This window comes from Sinocyclocheilus grahami, unplaced genomic scaffold, assembly GCF_001515645.1.
Source record: "Sinocyclocheilus grahami isolate Dianchi unplaced genomic scaffold, SAMN03320097.WGS_v1.1 scaffold776.1, whole genome shotgun sequence".
Classification (NCBI taxonomy): domain Eukaryota; kingdom Metazoa; phylum Chordata; class Actinopteri; order Cypriniformes; family Cyprinidae; genus Sinocyclocheilus; species Sinocyclocheilus grahami.
The window spans coordinates 367,082-389,963 of record NW_015505955.1 but is presented as its reverse complement, the minus strand read 5'-3'; the positions used below and the strand labels follow the sequence as shown (position 1 = coordinate 389,963).

General features: G+C 35.1%; 3 protein-coding genes across 6 annotated transcripts; all 3 read left to right on the top strand.

Moving 5' to 3' along the window:
* The first annotated feature begins 2,384 nt into the window (after positions 1 to 2,384).
* On the top strand, positions 2,385 to 11,748 carry ctdnep1b (CTD nuclear envelope phosphatase 1b). 4 transcript variants are annotated; one of them, XM_016245977.1, is made up of 9 exons: positions 2,385 to 2,847; positions 4,354 to 4,379; positions 6,155 to 6,182; positions 6,758 to 6,770; positions 6,967 to 7,085; positions 8,709 to 8,897; positions 9,030 to 9,141; positions 10,516 to 10,632; positions 11,633 to 11,705. In XM_016245977.1, the coding sequence occupies exons 1-8, from the start codon at positions 2,734 to 2,736 to the stop codon at positions 10,617 to 10,619; spliced, it is 705 nt and encodes a 234-aa protein (XP_016101463.1). In that variant the 5' UTR covers positions 2,385 to 2,733; the 3' UTR covers positions 10,620 to 10,632; positions 11,633 to 11,705. The 4 variants fall into 4 exon arrangements, with proteins under 4 accessions (XP_016101463.1, XP_016101465.1, XP_016101462.1 ...); XM_016245976.1 differs by lacking the exon at positions 4,354 to 4,379 and having other exon boundaries at positions 2,387 to 2,847; positions 6,129 to 6,182; XM_016245979.1 differs by lacking the exons at positions 4,354 to 4,379; positions 10,516 to 10,632 and having other exon boundaries at positions 6,129 to 6,182; positions 9,030 to 9,048; positions 11,633 to 11,748.
* A 1,694-nt stretch (positions 11,749 to 13,442) lies between these two features.
* On the top strand, positions 13,443 to 16,725 carry gabarapb (GABA(A) receptor-associated protein b). The gene is made up of 4 exons (XM_016245974.1): positions 13,443 to 13,694; positions 15,351 to 15,429; positions 15,816 to 15,934; positions 16,026 to 16,725. The coding sequence occupies exons 1-4, from the start codon at positions 13,605 to 13,607 to the stop codon at positions 16,089 to 16,091; spliced, it is 354 nt and encodes a 117-aa protein (XP_016101460.1). The 5' UTR covers positions 13,443 to 13,604; the 3' UTR covers positions 16,092 to 16,725.
* Positions 16,467 to 22,453, top strand: spata6l (spermatogenesis associated 6-like). The gene is given in 14 exon segments (XM_071582320.1): positions 16,467 to 16,488; positions 17,634 to 17,696; positions 17,782 to 17,812; positions 17,814 to 17,877; positions 17,999 to 18,082; positions 18,163 to 18,276; positions 18,404 to 18,517; positions 20,268 to 20,308; positions 20,310 to 20,360; positions 20,531 to 20,576; positions 21,811 to 21,941; positions 22,179 to 22,229; positions 22,231 to 22,270; positions 22,385 to 22,453. Coding segments are annotated over 14 exon segments (921 nt in total).
* Positions 22,454 to 22,882: the final 429 nt, after the last annotated feature.

Sequence of the window (22,882 nt, the reverse complement as noted above, 5' to 3'; positions counted from 1 at the left end):
CAGTCTGCTCTGATTGGCCAGCTGACCCAGTGCATTGTGATTGGCCGAACACCGCAAGCACTCGTCGGAAATGTAACGCCCCTTACCATAATCGCCAGCTTCATCTTTCAAAATAAATGTAAAGACAGTAAATAGTGTCATTGGTTTTACCATCAGTTCAATCCCGAAAGGGGAACTCTCTCTCTCTCTCTCTCTCTCTCTCTCGCACACACACACACACACACACACACATAATTTTAGCAGTCCCTTATAACCAATTTTAACTACATTTGATTTGCCATAAATGCCTGAGAATTTACATTTATGCAATGTTTCTATCCATTATCTATTTTGATTTCCAAATAAAATTAGATTATATCTCAAATATATTACAATATATACTAGATATAAAATCCATAATTTAATCTGTTGTCTTGTAAACTATATAGATCATCATACAGCATATATGGCTGTAAAAATCATTATATACAGCATAGTCAATGTACTAGGCTATATGTTGTATATTCAGTGGATTATGATTTATATTTAATGCACAAACTAAATTATATTAAACAAAAAATGTTGACGGAGTGAGTCCGACTTCTTTCAAACATAATCTTATTATTTTTTGGCCGTTCAATGTGTCATCGAGCAAATATTTCCACATAGTGAGGTAGATATGTGGGGGCGTGTTAGAACGAGCCGTTTTAGGGGGGCGTGGCAGAGTCTTAACTTTGATAAAGAATATCTCTTTGGTTTTGAGACTTTAGTCTTTGCAACTTCAGGGATCTTATCTATGCACAACCAGCTTGTAACACTCCAAAGAGAAAGCAAAACTTGAAATCGCATCATATGACCCCTTTAAGAAAAATATGCTGTTTATGTATTAAATATATTTATATATATAATATAAAAATAATAATATAAATGTATAAACATGTAAATATTTTCAAAATATATACTGTATGTGTGTGTATTTATATATACATAATAAATATACACAGTACACATATATTATGTAAACAAAAACTTTTATTTTAGATGCGATTAATTGTTTGACAGCAAAAGAAAACAGATAGATAAAATAGAATTAGAATAGAGATTGCTAGAGTGAGAGGGTCAAATAAATGGCATGACATGATTTTTTTTTGTTAATTCTATAATGGATAAAAAGAAAACAAAGAAAGCTAGCCTTAGAGGTCTTTTGTGTTTTGCATTTGTATAGAAAACAAGCAGTTAGAAAACAGAGTTTAAAACTAAAACATCTCTTCCATCTTTATTTGACCCTCTAACGTTAGCACTCTATTCTAATTCTATTCTTTAAAAAAGCTTTCCCCTTTTAGACTCGCACTCTATTCATTTACAAACTGCTTGTTTACATCAAAAAAACACTAGCTTCTCCATTCTATCTATTCCCTTTCTTTTTATTTATTATGCAATTAACAAAAGCAAAACAAGGCCTCTAACACTAGCTTGCTCTATGCTATCTGTTTTCCTTTTATTTATTATATAATAAATTGCTTCCATTGTCCTCATTTGTAATTCGCTTTGGATAACAGCGTCTGCTAAATGACTAAATGTAAATAGAGTTTAAAAATTGATTATTTTTTTTTTTATAAAAAAGAAAACAAATAGATAAAATAGAATTAGAATAGAGGGCCAAATAAATTAAATGACAAGAAAATCAGCGCGCTGTAAATATAAATGGATTTTAGGTTTGAAAACCGCCGCGGCCACGTGACCACACTAGAATTAGAATAGAGATTGCTAGAGTGAGAGGGTCAAATAAATGGCATGACATGATTTTTTTTTGTTAATTCTATAATGGATAAAAAGAAAACAAAGAAAGCTAGCCTTAGAGGTCTTTTGTGTTTTGCATTTGTATAGAAAACAAGCAGTTAGAAAACAGAGTTTAAAACTAAAACATCTCTTCCATCTTTATTTGACCCTCTAACGTTAGCACTCTATTCTAATTCTATTCTTTAAAAAAGCTTTCCCCTTTTAGACTCGCACTCTATTCATTTACAAACTGCTTGTTTACATCAAAAAAACACTAGCTTCTCCATTCTATCTATTCCCTTTCTTTTTATTTATTATGCAATTAACAAAAGCAAAACAAGGCCTCTAACACTAGCTTGCTCTATGCTATCTGTTTTCCTTTTATTTATTATATAATAAATTGCTTCCATTGTCCTCATTTGTAATTCGCTTTGGATAACAGCGTCTGCTAAATGACTAAATGTAAATAGAGTTTAAAAATTGATTATTTTTTTTTTTATAAAAAAGAAAACAAATAGATAAAATAGAATTAGAATAGAGGGCCAAATAAATTCAATGACAAGAAAATCAGCGCGCTGTAAATATAAATGGATTTTAGGTTTGAAAACCGCCGCGGCCACGTGACCACACTCTTTAGGTCCCTTCGCGGAAGTGACGTCAGGGGAGCGATGGCGGCCAGTGCTGAATTGTGCGCGTTTTCTTTTCGCTTTCTCTAAGGCTCTCCGAAGGAGGACAGTGCTTTTAATGCCGCAGCGGATGGACGGTCGCGCTTCTCTCGGCTTTCGGCAGAACGGAGGCGTTTGCTCGACACTCCGCTTGGTTTGAGCATCTTAGCCAACGAGCATTTGCGGACTTCACAGAGCCGGACAGAGACGCTACCTCTCTGAAGAAGTCACCTGCGCTCCTCTCCTCTCCACAGGTGTGTTGTGTTGCTCTTGTCGGCGGTGTAGATAACACCTCTGGGACTCTGGTGGTATGGTGGACATGCTAAAGACGCGCCAGTGTCTGCTCGGCGTGCGCACTTTCCTCGGCGTGACCTCCAGACTCTGGAGCTGCTTCTTATACATCCTCAGGAAGCACATACGGACGGTGAGTTTCCGAAAACAGCGGCGTTTACACGTCCCAGCTACTTCTGTTGCATGACACGGCACTGAGCTTTAACACAGGTGTGTAAGAGGGACAGCAGACGCCTGTCTGGGTTATTAAACCGACTAGGTTTGGTTAGTTCATTCCCAATCTTTCTGTACAGCGAGTGCTTGTTTTGTGAAACACATCCACATGAAAAAATACTATAGTGTTTTTGTACCATGCTATAGTAAAGTGTATTATACTGTGTGTATATATTATAGTACTCGCAACACTTTGTCAATGAATGCTACAGCGTAATGTAGTATTAGTGAACTGATAAACTGTAGTATACTTTCATTTATACTGTAGTGTAATATACCCTTGTGTATAGTAATTTGTTTATTACCACAGCAGCTATAGAATTATCACAACTAATTAATTCAAGTACTTTACTACAGTATGCATGCTTCAGAAACACTAGTATTTACTGTAGTATTTTTTCATGTGGGTATGTTGTCCATACTAACCATTGTCACCCATTTACAGACTCGGTGAGTGTTTCTTTTCTTTTCTAATATTTATAAATTTTGTACAACATAATTTTGTCAACGGCACAGCTAGAGAAGAGCAACGACTTGCTGGTTATGAATTATGTTGCACTGATTTCATTAAACATACACTGATATTTACAAACTGATGACGGCTAAATTAGTTAATGTGACGCTTTACTGTGGGCCTAAAGTGTTGATGAGCAGTCAAGCGTTTATCATTGGTGTAAAATAAAACTTGCCACCTAAATCAACATCATTTAGACACACAAATTAGACGTAGTTGTACTGTGGCGCAAAGTCAGGGTAAGATACGACTTGGTACCAAAATGTGTTATTTGTAGTATATTAAATAGGTTTATTTACAACCAGTAAATAATTTACCAAAAGTAAAACTGTTGAAATAAATGCTAAATATTAGATGGAAATCTAAAACGGGAATTAGAAATGTTGACTGAAATCAAATAAGCCCAAGTACTAAAATTAACTAAAGCTAAAGGATATATCGTATTATATTATTTAGCATTTTAAGTGAACTCGCTTAAAGAGTTATTTAGTGTAATTTTGCCAGAACAAGAATTTTTATCATATGTTAATATAAAAAGAAAATCTGGTGTAATGTAACTTGTGTTTGTTTGTTTGCTGGTTTTTATTGTATTTTTTGAATAGTTTTTGCCATGAAACTAGCCCGAGATGCTGACATGGCATTAAATAAACAATATACTACTACTTTATAGTAAAACAACGATGATGTAATTGGAATGATCCCTCAACTGGTCAGTTATGGATTGTATTTTTATTTACTGTGTTTTTTTTTGTCCCCCCCATCTAAATTCTGGATCATGGTGTGATGTTCAAACATTAAAACCAGTATAGCATGCTAAATAAACTGTAAAAGGTGTACTCATTGTCGTCTTCTGTATAATACACGTGGTGTACTGAGGTGGCTGTTTCCTGTTCTGTCTCCTTCCTGTTCTAGATAATCCAGTATCAAACAGTGCGATACTGGATTATTTGATGAGCAGTCAAGCGTTTATCATTGGTGTAAAATAAAACTTGCCACCTAAATCAACATCATTTAGACACACAAATTAGACGTAGTTGTACTGTGGCGCAAAGTCAGGGTAAGATACGACTTGGTACCAAAATGTGTTATTTGTAGTATATTAAATAGGTTTATTTACAACCAGTAAATAATTTACCAAAAGTAAAACTGTTGAAATAAATGCTAAATATTAGATGGAAATCTAAAACGGGAATTAGAAATGTTGACTGAAATCAAATAAGCCCAAGTACTAAAATTAACTAAAGCTAAAGGATATATCGTATTATATTATTTAGCATTTTAAGTGAACTCGCTTAAAGAGTTATTTAGTGTAATTTTGCCAGAACAAGAATTTTTATCATATGTTAATATAAAAAGAAAATCTGGTGTAATGTAACTTGTGTTTGTTTGTTTGCTGGTTTTTATTGTATTTTTTGAATAGTTTTTGCCATGAAACTAGCCCGAGATGCTGACATGGCATTAAATAAACAATATACTACTACTTTATAGTAAAACAACGATGATCAGGGTAAATGCGTTTCAAATATGTCTTAGCATGATTTTTTTAAATAATATAATATTAATAAAAAATATTATAAATATATTTAGAATTTAAAATGGGGAATAATGTGAATATCCAATAGGTTAATTGTTTTCAGAATGAGCTGATAACTGTGTCACATGCTTTAGCTCAGAGTACTTGGGTTTGGAAAGCAGGCTGTAATCCCACACTCTCCGAAAAAAAAGGTACAAAAGCTGTCGCTGGGGCAGTACCTTTTCAAAAGGTGCACTTTTGTACCTTTTAGGTACTAATATGTACCTTTTAGGTACTAATATGTACACTTTAGGTACTAATATGTACCTTTAAGGTACCAATACGGACTGTTTGGGTACAAAGGTGCCTTTTGAAAAGGTACCGGCCCAGTGACAGCTTTTGTACCTTTTTTTTCTGAGAGTGGACTGTGCACTGCAGGCTTTGGCAATCCAGTTGTATAATAATCTTTAAGATGATCATTAAGGCGCAATGATAAAGGCATTACTTGTCTGGGACTCTGATATGGGTGCTAGAGTAGCAGACACTTCACTAGACATGCTTTACAGTCACGCATGCATCGGGTCGGTTCAGCTTGACCCGAGTCCTTATTGAGGCCTAAATCGGGTTGGGAATGAACAGCCCCCGTTTCAAAGTCACCCTGGCAGTTTCACTCGGCTGTGCTGTCCCAAGTTCCACTGACACTTTTAGACAGCTGGCAGGGCTAAAGATAGCTCAGAAGAGAGGGATTTGGAGAAAGAGAGGAAGAGTATCCACATTGTGGCGAGCAGTGGACCGAGGCGGAGGATCTCGGACCTCTTAAAGGGAAAGCCATCGGAGTTTGAGCTCAGGTTCATTCCAGATTCGAGTAAGCTGCTAATTGACCAGTTGTGAAATGGGCAACTCCAAAACCGCTCTTACGTTCCTTTTTATTAATTCAGGGTTCCCACTGTTACAGACAACCTGGAATTAGCAGCTGAGTTGTCAAACGTATTAGTAACACACTAGCCGTAGCAATTTCTGTAGTTAATATTAATGATCAACCAATATAAATAGAAGCTAATGGATTACATTTGTATTGTCGTATTATGTAATATTGTATAAATTGTCGTCTTCTGTATAATACACGTGGTGTACTGAGGTGGCTGTTTCCTGTTCTGTCTCCTTCCTGTTCTAGATAATCCAGTATCAAACAGTGCGATATGACATCTTACCATTGTCACCCATTTCCAGAATAATGATCAACCAATATAAATAGAAGCTAATGGATTACATTTGTATTGTCGTATTATGTAATATTGTATAAATGCACTAGTCAACATTTGAAGTGGATCAAAACCTTTCATCAAAGTTGTCCTAAAACCTAAACCAATATGCGTTCTTGTCTTCCACTTCAAATGTTGACTACTGTATTTACTAGCAATTATTTAAATGTCCTTAGCTTAACCAATACATTATTGTTGTTGTTATTCGTTTGTTTTGTTTGATGCCATCTGGAGTCAGAAGCGCCCTAATGCCAATATATCAGTTTAATAGTCATATTTCATTCAAATATGACTTATTAAAAACATAACAAATATTTATAATTAATATAAATTAAATATGAACTAATAAGCATTTGTAAATATGTATTATAACAAAAATGAAAATGTCAATAGTAAATATTATCAACTAATATTTATTATTATTGTTGATTTTGATTTATTTATGTCCTGATGCCTCTCCTGATATCTAGAGAGCAGTCCAGATACGAGTCATATTTAGATTAGATCGTCAAAATTTTTATTAAAATATTATGTATAAGTGAGAAACAGACTCAGTGAGTGTTTCTTTTCTTCTCCTCAAGTTAAAAGTGGTATGACAACAGAAAGCCCGATCTGAGTGCGAGTTGTCTTTGAGACAGCTGTTTGTTAAACGCTTGAAACTCTTTGAACGTGCAGTGTTGCGTTTGTGTGCAGTGTTTTCGTATATGCTGATTTTCATCGAGTAACATGGGAGTTTGTATTTCTGTTCAGACACCGTGAAGCGAAAGATCTTAGTTTTAGATCTCGACGAGACGTTGATCCACTCGCATCACGATGGAGTTCTCAGACCTACAGTGCGGCCTGGGACACCGCCAGACTTCGTCCTCAAAGTAAGTGTTCGTTTTATTTGCCGTATTAATAATGCAAATCTGTGAACAATAGGGATGCACCGAAATTAAAATTCTTGGCCGAAACTGAACAAAATAAAACACTTGGCCAGAATACCGAACACGGTTTTTCAAGTTTTTTCCCCATGTATTTTGACAATTTTTTTCACCATTGCATAAATTAAATTGCCAAAATGTGCTTTTTACTGTTTTGTCTTGTTTTTCAAAGAAAAAATCAATTACAAAACAACAATTTAAAAAATATTTAATTAAGTTTTAACATTCTAGCAGACATTATACCAACAAAGCACAATTTAACTTAAAATTAATATATATATATATATATATATAAAAGATTTTGGCGATCAGACCCCCTTCTTGAATCAGGCGTGCATTTTTTACTGTAAAATGAAAAGCAGCCTTGCTGAGCAGAAGAGACTTCTTTTAAAACATTAGAAAATATTACAAATCCCAATTTGAACACTGTGTATGTGTTATAATAAATGTATTAACAGAGCTGGTGTAATATCATTTTCTTTTTCTTTTATTTTACAGAACAACAGTAAAATTACAATACTAACATTTATGAATGTTGGAGTTCTTGCTTTTTGTCAACTTTTATTTTGGCGGAAACGCGCAGGAAGACCTGACAACAGCAGATTTATAAATGAGTCCCATTACGAATACGTCGATAAAAAAAAATATATATATATATATATATATATATATATATATATAAAAGATTTTGGCGATCAGACCCCCTTCTTGAATCAGGCGTGCATTTTTTACTGTAAAATGAAAAGCAGCCTTGCTGAGCAGAAGAGACTTCTTTTAAAACATTAGAAAATATTACAAATCCCAATTTGAACACTGTGTATGTGTTATAATAAATGTATTAACAGAGCTGGTGTAATATCATTTTCTTTTTCTTTTATTTTACAGAACAACAGTAAAATTACAATACTAACATTTATGAATGTTGGAGTTCTTGCTTTTTGTCAACTTTTATTTTGGCGGAAACGCGCAGGAAGACCTGACAACAGCAGATTTATAAATGAGTCCCATTACGAATACGTCGCACGTTATCGCATTGTCACATGCCTTGTAAAAATTCATTAAAATGTGACTGAGCAACTGATGAGTAACACTGTTTCTGCGCATGATTTTTGCGTCTTTCTCGGACAGTTTAAATGCTTCCACACTGCTGACGTGTGTGCTGCATAATAAAGAGTCTCACTCTACGCTGGTTGCTATTTGATATCGTCATGTCATTGTTCGGTACAATTTATTTGGTCTTTTTGCTGTTTTCGCCCGAATAATTTCGGTTGCCGAACATTCGGTGCATCCCTAGTAAACAAACTTACCACGCTCAGTGAAAATAACTGATATTTCCAGGTTATGATTCTAGGCGAGGGTAATTCTTGGAAATGTCTGTTCTTATTTATTACTAAGATTAATAAATGCTTTCAAAGTATTTTGTTCATTGTTTAGTAATAGTAATATTGTAATGTGTTACAATAATAATGCATCATTATTATTAGTAGTAGTATTGTATTATTAGTTAAAAAAAATAATAAAATCCAAATGTCTCATTTCATTTTTCTCATATAATCTGTTGTTTTTCAGGTGGTAATAGACAAACACCCGGTCAGATTCTTTGTGCATAAAAGGCCGCATGTGGACTTCTTCCTGGAGGTGGTCAGTCAGTGGTATGAGTTAGTAGTGTTCACTGCTAGTATGGAGATCTATGGTTCTGCAGTAGCTGATAAGCTGGATAACAACAAGGGGATCCTGAAAAGAAGATACTATAGACAGGTAACCACTGAAACCCTTGATGTTTCATTGTGCATTAACATTTGCCATGAGAAGAATGCAAATGGAAGAAATTAGAAAAGGAAATGCAATTTATGTTTTGTCTTTTTTGTGTGTTGTCTTTATCTTGTGCAGCACTGTACGCTGGATTCAGGTAGTTATATTAAAGACCTGTCCGTTGTACATGACGACTTATCAAGTATAGTCATTCTTGACAACTCGCCGGGAGCATATCGCAGTCATCCAGGTAAAACTAGACCTGATTTCAGCAGCACGCTGTAGTGTGCTCACTGCTTTTGCAGGATTAACACTGTGTGTGTGTGTGTGTGAGCGGTTGTCTAGCTGGTCTCTCTGCATGATGCGCTTGTGTACTTCAGGCCATTTCACCCTCGACATGTTTATCATGTTCAGCGTCACAGCAATGTGAACCGTAAGCAAACATCAGATTTAATACAGGATTTATATGTTATATTATGTCATATAAAGACAACTTTACAGAATCCAATTAGTTTGGATAAAAACAAGCCCCCTAGTAATTTTACTCTGAAATGCATCACTTTATGGAAGTAAATGATAATGCTGGCTTTAAAAGTATTGATCACACATGCATGTAATGAATCTAATGTTGAGAACATCTGAACTTTAGGTTGCAAATGTAGATCATGGAGATCAATTCAGCAGCAAAAGTTTTTTGTTCTGGTCAATTCCCATCCTATATTGTTCTTGGCAGTAAATTAATCTATCATGATTATCATGAATGATGATCTTTGAAGAAGCTGAACAACAGATTTTAATAGTAACAAAAAAAACTGCAAATTGGAGAGGGAAGAGAGGAGACACAACAATGACTCTGTGTTTTACACTCAATTTTACAATTAATGTACGAGCATCAAAGGTTCCCCCAAATGCACACCGCTGTTCACTATTGCATGCAACACACAAACAAATATGGGTTTGAAAGCTCACAGCATGTTACACAAATATACACATCTTGTGGTAGCTGTAATTTATAGCACAAATAAAAGCATTTGTACTCTGCATTGAAAATATATACAGGGTTTCTGCAGGTCTTAAAAAAATCTTAATTTGCCCTTCCACAAATTAAGGCCTTAAAAAGGTCTTAAATCAGAGCGGAAAATCTTAAATTCATAAAGTCATGGCATTAAATGTTGCATGCACTTCAATAAGCATTTTATCTTCAAATAGCTAAACATTATTAAACCAAGATATGCATGAAATACGAATGAAACCCTGCTTTCACTTTAAATTAAGAGTTTCTGAGCCCATTCGCAAATATTTGTTCTGGTTTTAAATGCATGAATCTTTAGACAAAGACAAAAAATACTGAGGAAGAACATCAGGTTTTTGCAGTGTCATCAGAAGGTTATTTCCATCATAGCTGAGCTTTTTTTCCCAGTATGCTAATACAACTCGCTGTGTTTCCTAGACATTCACATTTAGAGAATATATTGGCATATTTTGTCGATTCATTTTCAATGTTCTTTAGTTTTAAAAAGGTCTTGAAAAAGGCTTAAATTTACCTGCAGAAACCTTAAAATGTGAAAGCACTGTTGCATTTTGAACACATTTTAGACTGTTATTTTGCTGTGTTTATACCAAGAAGCTCTAAAGAGCAGTTACACTCACAGTACGGATGGATTGCATATGTCAGAGACTCAAGGTCTGTCGAAGACAACTGTTTTCTCCTACGATGAATATGAATGAATGCTAACACTAGGTATGTTTATATGCACTAATTTTCGTTAATCAGAATGAATCTAATCTGATTTCAGATTCTGAAAGTTCTCTTTATATGAAGCATTGCAGTCCAATTCACATATTTGTTTGCATATTCCAAACAAAATCTCAGTAAGTAATCTCAGATGTAAAACCTATGTAAACATGCGGATCACGGCCCTGTGCTTAGTATTTTTAAATCCAACTGAGAAAATAGTCAGATTCAAGCATTTGCATGCTCAATTGTTTTCTGTTGATTTATTCCAGGTCTACACCATTTTAATTCAGTTTCATTTGGATCAAACGTCAGTTTGATTGAGGCGTTTACATGAAGAAGTTTCAATCCGATTGAGCCATCAATGAACGTAAACGTAGCTGTTGTCTTTTACAATGTGCAACACAAGAAAATGTAGTTTAGTATTTCATGACCTTAATGACCATAAAGAAAAACCGCAGTCAGTCAATACCACTTCATACATCACTTTAGAGTAGCAGTTTAGAAGAACCGATCAATAAATTATGAGCTGTCTTGGATAATGCACATTGACTTTTGTGATGGGTTTTTGTCACTATTAGTCACAATTTTTTTAATTTAGATTTGTAACGGTCAACTATAAGATTTATATAGTCAACTGAGAAAACCTTCTTCTTCCCTAGAACGTGTGTTTGTTTTGAATATGTATGGAAGTCCGTTTCTGCCACTGAATGAAAATGACAAAGATGATTGTGACTTTTGTCCCACAATTCTGACTTTTTTCTCGCAGTTGCGAGTTTATATTCCTTAATTCTGACGTTTTTCTTTTCTCACAGTTGCTAGCTTATATTTCAAAATTCTGGGAAAAAAGTCAGATTTGCGAGATGTAAACAAAATAAAAAAAGAGAATTGAGAGAGAAATACGCAATTACCTTTTTTTTTATTTTTTTTATTCAGTGGTGGAAACAGGCTTCCATAAATATGTGATTATTTGTAAAAAATGTTCCTGTTTTTTTTTTGCCCATAGATAATGCAATACCTATAAAGTCATGGTTTAGTGACCCAAGCGACACAGCACTTCTTAACCTGCTGCCCATGCTGGATGCATTAAGGTAAAGATTTTTTATGTGTTTTTTTTATAAGGTTTAAATTATGGTGTTAAAGGGTTAGTTCACCCAAAAATAAAAATTAGCCTGTGTTTTACGCACCCTCGAGGCATCCTTGGTGTATATGACTTTCTGATTTCAGACGAATCCCATCGGAGTTATATTAAAATTCGTCCTGGCTATTCCAAGCTCTATCATTGCAGTTGGCGGGTGTTTCTGTTGAACAGTCCAAAACGCGTTAAATAAAGAGCGCACATCCGTAATAAAACCTGCCTCACACGGCTCTGGGGGGTGAGTGAAGGCCTCCTGTAGCAAATCCATGCATTTTTGTAAGAAAAAATCCATATTTTTAACGTAATGAACACTTTTCTCACACTTCATCTAACTGTCATAAGCCGGAGTCGTTCCGGCGGATGACGTAGGACGTTGGCGTTTCGTGATTAGCGACGAACGCGGTGAGAGAGCAAAACAAAACGCCGGTCATGAATTAGAAGTACAAACCGAGGATTTGCAAAGAATGTCGGAGGGTTTCGATATAAGCCAAGAGGAGACTGGTTTCCGAAGTAAGGAAACTTTGCTTCCTTTGCTCCTGTAAACAAACTCGTGAGACTAGCATATTTCAGAGGCACACGCGCGCTTTTTTTTTTTTCTTTCCTGAAAATGTAATAATGGCAAGACTTGAATTTATAAAACTTCATTGTGTTGAAGAGATGACGGAGCAACAGACACCTTTTTTTTGTACTCAAGGCCGTGTTGGTTTCTCTGTGCACCTGTCAGATAATGTCAGTTCTATTCTCATCGGTCTAACACTTGTGAAGTCTCAAGGCAGCTTCCTGGGACACAAGTGCGTAGACCTGTGCACGTTACTAATAAAAACGTGTCACTATCCTATTCTATGGGTACGGTTTTCTTTGACGATCTTCTTTAAAGTTTAAGGAACCAGTTGCAGAAAACCATTTCTGATGGAAAATATACTTTAGGCAACACGTGTTTCCTTCGCTCTTGATGCAAAAAAAAAAAGGCTTTTTACATAAAAAAAAGAAAAACTAAACGAAAACAAAATAGAAATTTGTTTGTTTTAAGCTTAAAGTGATTAAATGAATTGAGCGTAAAAACAAAACATAAGCAAATTTGTTGGTGGGGTGCCAAAAATATATTTAGAAATCTTATCTTACACAATTATAGTTGTTTAAAATCCTTTCTTAAACCATTTTTTTGTTTATCTTGTTTTACATGATTTTACACATACTATACAACAAGACATATATATATATATATATATTAAAAAAAATCTTTTTAAAGAATCTATTGTTTCCTCACGTTATGAGTGAAGCGATTAGTCATTTTTTTTATCAGAACAAAGTATACAATAATATACAAAAATATACAAATGTATGCATAGTGTACATAACCTTTGTCACATTTGCTCCAGTGTTTATTTTAGTATGAATGAATTTTCTTTTATTTTTGTATTTTCTTTTAGGTTTTATTTCATCATTCCAGTTAACATTTATTTAATTTCAAGTAACATTTTTAAAGCAACTCTGCGTCTCTTCGGATACCGGAAGTGAGGGCAGACGGTCATATGACTGACCGGAGCACCGCTTGTATAACTGCGTGAGCGGAAAAAGTAGTCCCTACCTTACAAACACAACATAACGCGATATCAGAAACGTCTTTAGTAACCGTCTAGCATCTTTAATAAGCCTTGTATCGAATAGTTTTTCTGGATGTGTGGTTTTCGGGAAAGATTCAGTATTGAGTTAACAAAAATAATGTAAATATAGCGCGTCCGTATCAATGCGCAGAAGGGAGAGCGCAGCAGCTGTGTATGAAGCGCTTGGTCACATCTGTGTGTTTGTGTAAGACTAGTTTACTCTTCCTTTAACAACCATGAAGTTTCAATACAAAGAAGAGCATCCCTTTGAGAAGAGGCGATCGGAGGGTGAGAAAATCCGGAAGAAATATCCAGACAGGGTTCCTGTAAGTCGGTTGGATGTAACGTTAGCGTAAACAGAAGCTAGCGTTAGCGTTATGGTGAACCACAACAGACGAAATCAAATGTCTGTTCGTGTTATGCTTACTAATAGCGTGTTTGAAATCTCTCTTCAGCTCGAATCTGCTTTGAGAGACGAACAGTTCAATATTTGTTAAGGTGGCTTGTGTTTTGTGTTGTCTGGTCTGCTTTAATCCTCGAGGCCTAATGGACAGATTGACCTCCTGTAGTGTAATGCGGTGCGTTATGTGCTTGTGGTCTTATTTAAATTGCATTTGTGGGGTAAAATAATACATTTAGGACCATGTGTAAGTGGTGATCCTAAAATAGCCTGGATGTCCTTCAGTCAACATGTTTACATCCACAAGGCTGGCTTCGTTTACCATATACATGACCAAACCAGAAATACAAGCCGTCTATTAAATATTGCCATAATTTCAAGTATTTTCCCCCCTCCCCTGTTTGGACCTGTGTTACTACGAAAAGATTATTAATAATATGTTTGATACCATAATAACCCGTATTGACAGCTTGATTCAGCTGAATCGATTAACAAAAATTAAACACTCTAAAATTATGAATTGAAGAATTCACTGCGGGGCAATTTTCTGAGATGTTTTATACTTTTGGTGGCATTTCCCCCAAGTCCTGGTTCGCTTCTGACCCTCTAATGGATGTTTTACATATGGGAAGCAACATAGTAGTTTTAAATAGTCATGGGTCTGAAGTGGTTCATAATATAGATATCTTGTTCCTCATCTGCAGCCTAATTATCAAAAATAGCACAGCTTTTCTCAGATCCTCTTAGTCTTTACTCCGAGTCAAAAAAAATCACACATAGTGGGCTTGAAAAGTGAAAGGAACGAGTAAAATCGATTGAAAGTAAACTAGTAGCTTCTCTCGGTTTCGTCTAACGCTGGATTAAAGGAATAGTTTACCCAAGAAAGAAAATTAGCTGCAAATTTCACCCTCAGGCCATCCAAGATGTAGATGAGTGTGTTTCTTCATCAGATTTGGAGAAATGTAGCATTGCATCTCTTGCTCGCCAACGGATGCTCTGCAGTGAATGGGTGCCGTCAGAACGAGAGTCCAAACAGCTGATTAAAACATCACAATAATCCACACCACTCCAGTCCATCAGTTAAAGTCTTGAGAAGTGAAAAGCTGCACGTTTGTAAGAAACCGATTCGTCAAGGTTTTTTAACTTCTGGTCAAAATATGTTTTTCCATATTATTCCATAATCCAGAATATTGCTTCCTCTAAATCAAAAAGTCCATCCCGTTATACTCTCATATCAAAATCCACCAACATATTTGTTCAGAGCTGTACTGTTGTTGCTTGTATATTATAGATACAAGCTGTTCACTTCATAAGACTTTAACTGATGGACTGGAGTCGTGTGGATTACTGTGATGTGTTTATCAGCTGTTTGGACTCTCGTTCTGACGGCACCCATTCACTGCAGAGCATCCTTTGGTGAGAAAGAGATGCAATGCTACATTTCTCCAAATCTGATGAAGAAACAAACTCATGACCTGAAGATGAGTACACTGTCCGCTGATTTTCACTCTTGGGTGAACTGTTTCTTTAACTGTACACTACATTTTCTCCACTTACAAGTGTTTGTTTGATTCTGTATTAGGTAATTGTGGAAAAAGCTCCTAAAGCCAGAATAGGTGACCTAGACAAGAAGAAATACCTGGTCCCCTCTGACCTGACGGGTAAGTGCCTTTATGTTTCGAAAGTCTTTTTTTTTTTTTTTTACTTGAAGCCGATTGCATCAGAAGATGTTATTATTATAATTATATTTTGACCCTCTAACTCTAGCACTCTCTATTCTAATTCTATTCTTTAAAAAAAACTTGCCCCTTTTAGACTTACACTCTATTTATCAACTAATACTGATATTGTATTCTTTCGATCTGTTTAAAAAAAAAAAAAAAAGTATTCTATAATTTTTAAAAAGCCTTGCTACGTGTACTGCGTTAAGCTAACTGAGACGTGTTATAGCGCTTGCGTATCATTGCTCTGTTGTTGATTCTGATTGCTTCCATTGTCCTCATTTGTAAGTCACATTGGATAAAAGCATCTGCTAATGTTTTTTTAGTGGGCCAGTTTTACTTTCTCATCCGAAAGCGAATCCACCTGAGAGCCGAGGATGCTCTGTTCTTCTTCGTGAACAACGTCATTCCCCCGACCTCCGCCACCATGGGCCAGCTGTACCAGGTATCTCTCTCTCGCCCTTCTTTCACTCTGATTGGTTTGTTCACATCAGTATCAGTTTGTTCCTCTTGTAATTACGCTGTCTCACACACAGGAACATCACGAAGAAGATTTCTTCCTTTACATCGCCTACAGTGACGAGAGTGTGTATGGAGAATAGAGCCTCATCTCCTCTCCTTCTTCCTTTTAAAACAATATATAGACGTCATGCTGGCAGCCTAGCGCTCTCAGAACTGAAGTATCAGATGCACTTTTGCTTAAAATTTATCATATCTCCTTTTGTGTTTTTATCATTCGGCCTGACATTACATTCTGATGTTTATTAAGAATTTACTAAGAAGCCGTATTTCATGGTTCTTACAAAGCTCTAATAGAATGAAAATGCCACTGATGCTGTTACAATTCAAATTGATTTCCCCTTGAATGCAGTTGTGCATCCATTAATAATAATAATAATAATACGCCTAGTCAAGCTCATTTCAAACATTTCTGATTATAAGTGAGCGTTTGCTCTTCTAGATGGTTTCTAACTAGCATGTGCAGTCCAGCACTCGCTGGTCGGACGAGAAATGGGACTACAGTGTATTCTGTTATCAGCTAAGTCTAATATGCTGTTGTTACCTTGATTTGCTTTTATTATTGTACCTAAATGAATGTAGATGGGTCGATTTATTTTAAGTTGTATATCTGAAGTGCAAGTTTTATTTGCAGTTTTGTTTGTTTTTTAAATCTTGGTATTCAGTTGTATTTCTGGTACCCCTGACAAATGACCGTATAAACCAAATGCACACCAATTTTGTCTGTTGTCATTTTATCTCGGACCTGGTGAAATAAACTGCTATATTTAATATGGATGCTCGGATGGAAACAGCTGAGCAATAATGAAATTGTCCACAGCTACAGTGTCCACAATTGTAGGATTTTATTTCCTTCTTAATTTCATTTCTCAGTTTGGCTCCACTGTGAGATTTTTTGAAAGTACTAAATATACAAATGCATCATAGATATCTGTTTTTCATTTTAAAAGGCAATGTTGATGGTGTGAACTACAAATGAGCTACAAAACTACGACTCCCATGTGTCCAATTTAATTTCCGGACTGTTTCAAAATAAAAGTCTTTTCATATTACTGAAATATGGATAATATTTGGTTATAAGAATAGTTAATAACATCATTAAAAAGCGACCTTTTATTCATGCAAATACATTTTAAATGAATTGTATTAATGTTTCCGGTGAGTTCAAATTATATTTAGCCACAGTATATTGGCTGTTTTGTGTCATACTGTTAACTACCTGCGAAATGCATTTGTAATTACACGTTTGTAAGGATGAATTTGCAATTTAGAGTATTAAAATGTTAACTGTAAATGTAATATGAAATAACATAACAGCTAAAATGTTTATTAAGTACATGTGCTTTCGTATGTTAGTCAACACATCAAAATACTTTAAAGCATGATAAAATATTATTCAAAACAATTTAAGTAAAACTTTTAATCTGACATTGTAACAAACATTTTTTTTTAAATGTACTTAAGTGTGTTAAGAAACATCATGAATGTCTACTCTCTTTAAGTGGCCTTTCAGTTGATTAATATTTTAGTATATGCAAGTGCATTTTTTAAAATATACTTTTAAGGTTTTAAGTGCACACTCAAATACAGTTAAGCACACTTCTTATGTACTAGGGTTATTTTAGTGCGTTTCTCCTCTTCCTCAAGTGAAACAGTGAAACTTGAACTCATTCAGTTGATTCCTCCAGGTACAACTGATATTATTTCTCAGGTATTATTAAATTATTCATGTTGCATGCAAATGTTATTTGCTTTTGAAATTCTCTTTTGCAGCTGGAGAAATACTGGCCAGTTTTGAAGAAGATGCTTGCCCCATCTTTCTCTGGAGTAGAGAGAGAGGTATTAATGACACGGCATCCCACTTTCCCTGTAAGTGCGTATTTATCTACATTCAATTGATTCAATTGATTTGCTTAAACACGACAATAATGAGTTTTTTGCATTATTACAAAAAAAGAAAAAAGTTTTTAAATCGATTGATTAATTTCAGGGTATCTCTCCAAGATTAGAGTCCTCCACAAAGACAACATTCAGTGAAATCTCCAGTGACAATGGTTTCCTGACTGTTCCTCTGGTAAAAAATGCAGATTTTGAAATGCAAGATTTTAGCTTGATTGCTTTATAAAGTTTTGTAAGATGCTTTATTGTCTTTAGAGGGCAATGACGAGAAAAACCTCCAAAAAGTCACGGAAACAGGGCTGCACCTCATCCCGAAGACATCTCTCTTTTGCTCCATGCAGTCAAAGAGAACATCACGGCAGAGATCAGGTATCAGATGTTCCTCATTTGTGACCCTGGACCACAAAACCAGTCATAAGGGTCAATTTTTTAAAAATAGAGATTTATACACCATCATACAGTTATAAAGTTTTGTAAGATGCTTTATTGTCTTTAGAGGGCAATGACGAGAAAAACCTCCAAAAAGTCACGGAAACAGGGCTGCACCTCATCCCGAAGACATCTCTCTTTTGCTCCATGCAGTCAAAGAGAACATCACGGCAGAGATCAGGTATCAGATGTTCCTCATTTGTGACCCTGGACCACAAAACCAGTCATAAGGGTCCATTTTTTTAAAATGGAGATTTATACACCATCATACAGAGCTGAATAAATGAGCTTTCCATTGATGTATGGTTTGTTAGGATAGGACAATATTTGGCCGAGATACAACTATTTAAAAATCTGGAATCTGAGGGTGCACAAAAATCTAAATATTGAGAAAATATTTCTTTAAAGTTGACCAAATGAAGTTCTTAGCAATGCATATTACTAATCAAAGATTAAGTTTTGATATATTTACGGTAAGAAATTTGCAAAATATCTTCATGGAACATGATCTTTACTTAATATCCTAATGATTTTTGGCATTAAAGAAAAATTGATAATTTTGACCCATACAATGTATTGTTGGCTATTGCTACAAATATCCCCCAGCCACTTAAGACTGCTTTTGTGCTCCAGGGTCACATTTGTGCATTTTTGTTTTTTGACACAGGACAGCAGCAAATATGTGCTAATATGCTCTTGTTAAAAAGAAGTACACTTTAATAGAAGAAATTATATACTTAAGTTTGAATTAAATGCAATGTTTTTAGCCAGTTAATTGCATGTTATTTGCAATTAAATGAAAATGTATTATAATTAAAATATATATCAAATGCAATTAGTTGAATTTAAGAGTGTTTTTGACCCACTTATGCAATTTCATTATTATTTCTAATGGCTTTGAAATATGGTTAAGTGTACTACTAAATGTACTGACAAGCATTTATAATAAACTACATTATACTTCAATGCCATTTGTATCAAAACCTGTAAGTTATGTATTTAAATATTTTTGTAATTACACATTTGTAATCATAAAGTTGCAATTTAGTATATTTAAAATATATTCACTTTAAATGTAATATCAAATGAGACACTACAGTTCAATTATAATAATAAAGTACTTTACATGTGCTTTAGTATGTTAGTCAACACATCAAAATAAATGTACTTCTTTAAACCATTACAAAAGATTATTAAAACATAGTGAAAAAACAGTCATCAAAGTATCTCTCTTTAAGTACACTTAAGTGGCATTTAAATTTATTAATATTACAATATCTGAAAGTTAAGGTTTTTAAAATATACTTTTATGATTTGAAGTACGCTACAAGTACAATAAGGTGCACTTCTTTTTCATCAGACATGGTCCACATGTTGAGCAGAAATAAATACATAAATATTTTTTTCCTCTAAACAAAGACTTGAATCATGGACCTTGATGCTCTGCAGGGTTACAGTGATGTTCAAATGGTTTGAGATCCTGGTTGTTGTGTTTTTTTGATGAATTAGTGATGGCCAGCAGAGGGCACAACAGCTTATTGTAGGATCAAGACCATTAAACACTTTGATTCCAGTTCCTGAAGGTGTCTGTGTCTGTGTCTGTGTCTGTGTCTGTGTGTGTGTGTGTGTGTGTGTCTGTGTCTGTGTCTGTGTCTGTGTCTGTGTCTGTGTCTGTGTCTGTCTGTGTGTGTGTGTGTGTGTGTGTGTGTCTGTGTCTGTGTCTGTGTCTGTGTCTGTGTCTGTGTCTGTGTCTGTCTGTGTGTGTGTGTGTGTGTGTGTGTGGCTGTGTGTGTGTCTCTGTGTCTGTGTGTGTGTCTGTGTGTGTGTGTGTGTTTGTGTGTGTGTGTGTCTGTCTGTCTGTCTATGTCTGTGTGTCTGTCTGTGTCTGTGTCTGTGTCTCTGTGTGTGTGTGTGTGTTTGACCCCCTGTAGGTTCAGAGGTCACGTGAACGGTCCTCTTCTCGTTATTCACCCATCTGACAGAAACTCCAGATTAAGGAGTTTGTCAGTGCATCAATCAAAACCATCAGGAGAATCAAATATGAACACTGTAACACTCTTCATGCAATTTGTCAAATTGGTCCATGCTGTGGATCTGTATAAGATTTACACAAGTTCTCTGAAAGGTTTTATGATGTGTGACAGGACATATTTTGTTTAACCAACAAAATGTTAATTGGTAAACCAGACTATACTGTTTATTCTTCAGGAGACCAAAGAAGAAGCTATTCCAGACCTTGGGTTAGTTGTGTATATTATTTGTCCCTCTCTATACTATACACCAATAAACAAATAATACTGATCTGGAAGTAAATAAGATTAACTAATAGATAAGTCAGATGAGGACAACCCTTGTGAAAAAGAAATACTCTTTAGCATATACTTTCAATAAGAGTACTTATCGAAATAAAACTCTTTAAAAGAACACACTTAAGTGTGAACATACTGTAACGTTTTCAGACACTTAACTGTGTGTTAGTTGCAATTCAATGGAAATGGATTATAGTTTAAATGTACTGTAAATATTTTGTCATTGTCATTTTATATTGACATCTATACTCTTTAGCATATACTTTCAATAAGAGTACTTATCGAAATAAAACACTTTAAAGAACACACTTAAGTGTGAACATACTGTAACGTTTTCAGACACTTAACTGTGTGTTAGTTGCAATTAAATGGAAATGGATTATAATTTAAATGTACTGTAAATATTTTGTCATTATGTCATTTTATATTTACTTCCATTGTTTTTGAAATATAGTTAAAGTGTGTTGTCATGTATTTAAATATATTTGTATTTACATATTTGTAATGAACATGCAATTTGGTGCATTTAAAATATATAGTGCCTTAAATGTAATATTGAATAACAGACTAACAGATACAATTACAATCAAATATTTTGTGTGCTTTAGTGTGTTAGTCAACATTAAAATAAGTCTACTTCTCTAAATCATGACAAAAGATTATTGAAACACGTTTAATTTGATAACATTACGAAGTGCACATTTTAAAAGTGTACTTAAGTGTGTTCAGAAACGTACCCCCGGTTTCATAGACAAGGCTTAAGCCTCGTCTCAGACTAAAATGTAAATCTGAGCTGTTTTAACTGAAAGAAACTTGCACTCACTGATCTTAAAATATATCAGTGCCTTTGTTTTGTCTCAAGATGCACACCACATGTTTTCTTTAAGGCACATTTATAAAAAAAAAATTACTTAAATGTCCTAATTGAACTATGGCCTAATCCTGGCTCAGTCTAAGCCCCATCTGTGAAATCTGTCATTAAAATGCCCTCTCTTTAAGTACACTTAAGTGGCCATTTATTTCATTACTTATATATTAATTGCATTCTATTATCTGCAAGTACAGTGTTTTAAGATATACCCTACAAGATCACATTCAATACAATTAAGTGCACTTCTTTGTCACAAGGCTATCTCGACCTGCATATTCTACTTCATTATTTCAGATGGCTGATGAAGACTCTTCAGACACAGACGATCTCCTCGACTACGCAGAGGAAGTGGGCCGTCATCATTCCCTCATGGGATATGAGGGATCTTCCGAACACTCCAGTACGGAGGCACAGAGGCACAATGGGTATGTTTGCGTCTGTGTTCCCCAGGTAGAGTTGCATGAATGGATTCGATTGATGTTTTTTTGTAGAACCGACTCAGACTTTCCACACCACATCCATGCCGTGCAATCTGAAGTATACTTCATGTTCATAGCAGTATGAGTTGCCTATGAGTTGTTCAAATCACTGACCTTAAATATGAGCAAAATTAATAGTGCTGTCTTTATTTTTTTAGATAAATGATGTGTTGTTTTCTGCAGATCTCTCTTGGGTTCTCCTGACCTGTGGGAGGAAGTTCAGGAACGGGTTCAGCCTTTTAACATCTCCCAAAGCAGTTCAAAGACGAGCCTGTGTGAGTACCACTCAAACAAACACACACGCTCCCGTTTTTAATGAACGCTGTGGTATGTTATGCCCATCGTGGGATGGATCATTCAGCCTCCTCTGCCTCTGTTTGTGATGTCAGGGTGCCACCGACTCTGAGATAGATGAGGTATTGACACGCAGATCTGTTTTGGCGTTTGTGCTTATGTAATGGCGAGTCTTTAAATATAATAACGCTTTTCTCATTCTGGGATATTTATTTTGTTTCACTTTAGCATACTTTTAAAAAGAGTACCTATTATTATGGAAATAATGTACTTAATTGTGAACTGAATGTCATGTTTCCAGAAACTTGCATGTTAATTTATGAACATGTATTAGTAGTAAATACAGTGCGCAGAATGACCAAAAATTTGACTGATGGTGATCTTTGACCTTGACCACCCATGTCACGCTTACCGTTGACCTTGCATAATCTCGGGGGAATATTATGGTCTTTGTCCTTTTATCTGGCATTTCTCGGTTTTCCAATGACCTTTCATATCCTCTGGGGTCGATTTTGACATTTTCGACGTTACACACCTGGAGTTTCCATTTTTGACCTTTGACTTTACATATCTGAACTCCCCAGGGCCGCTTT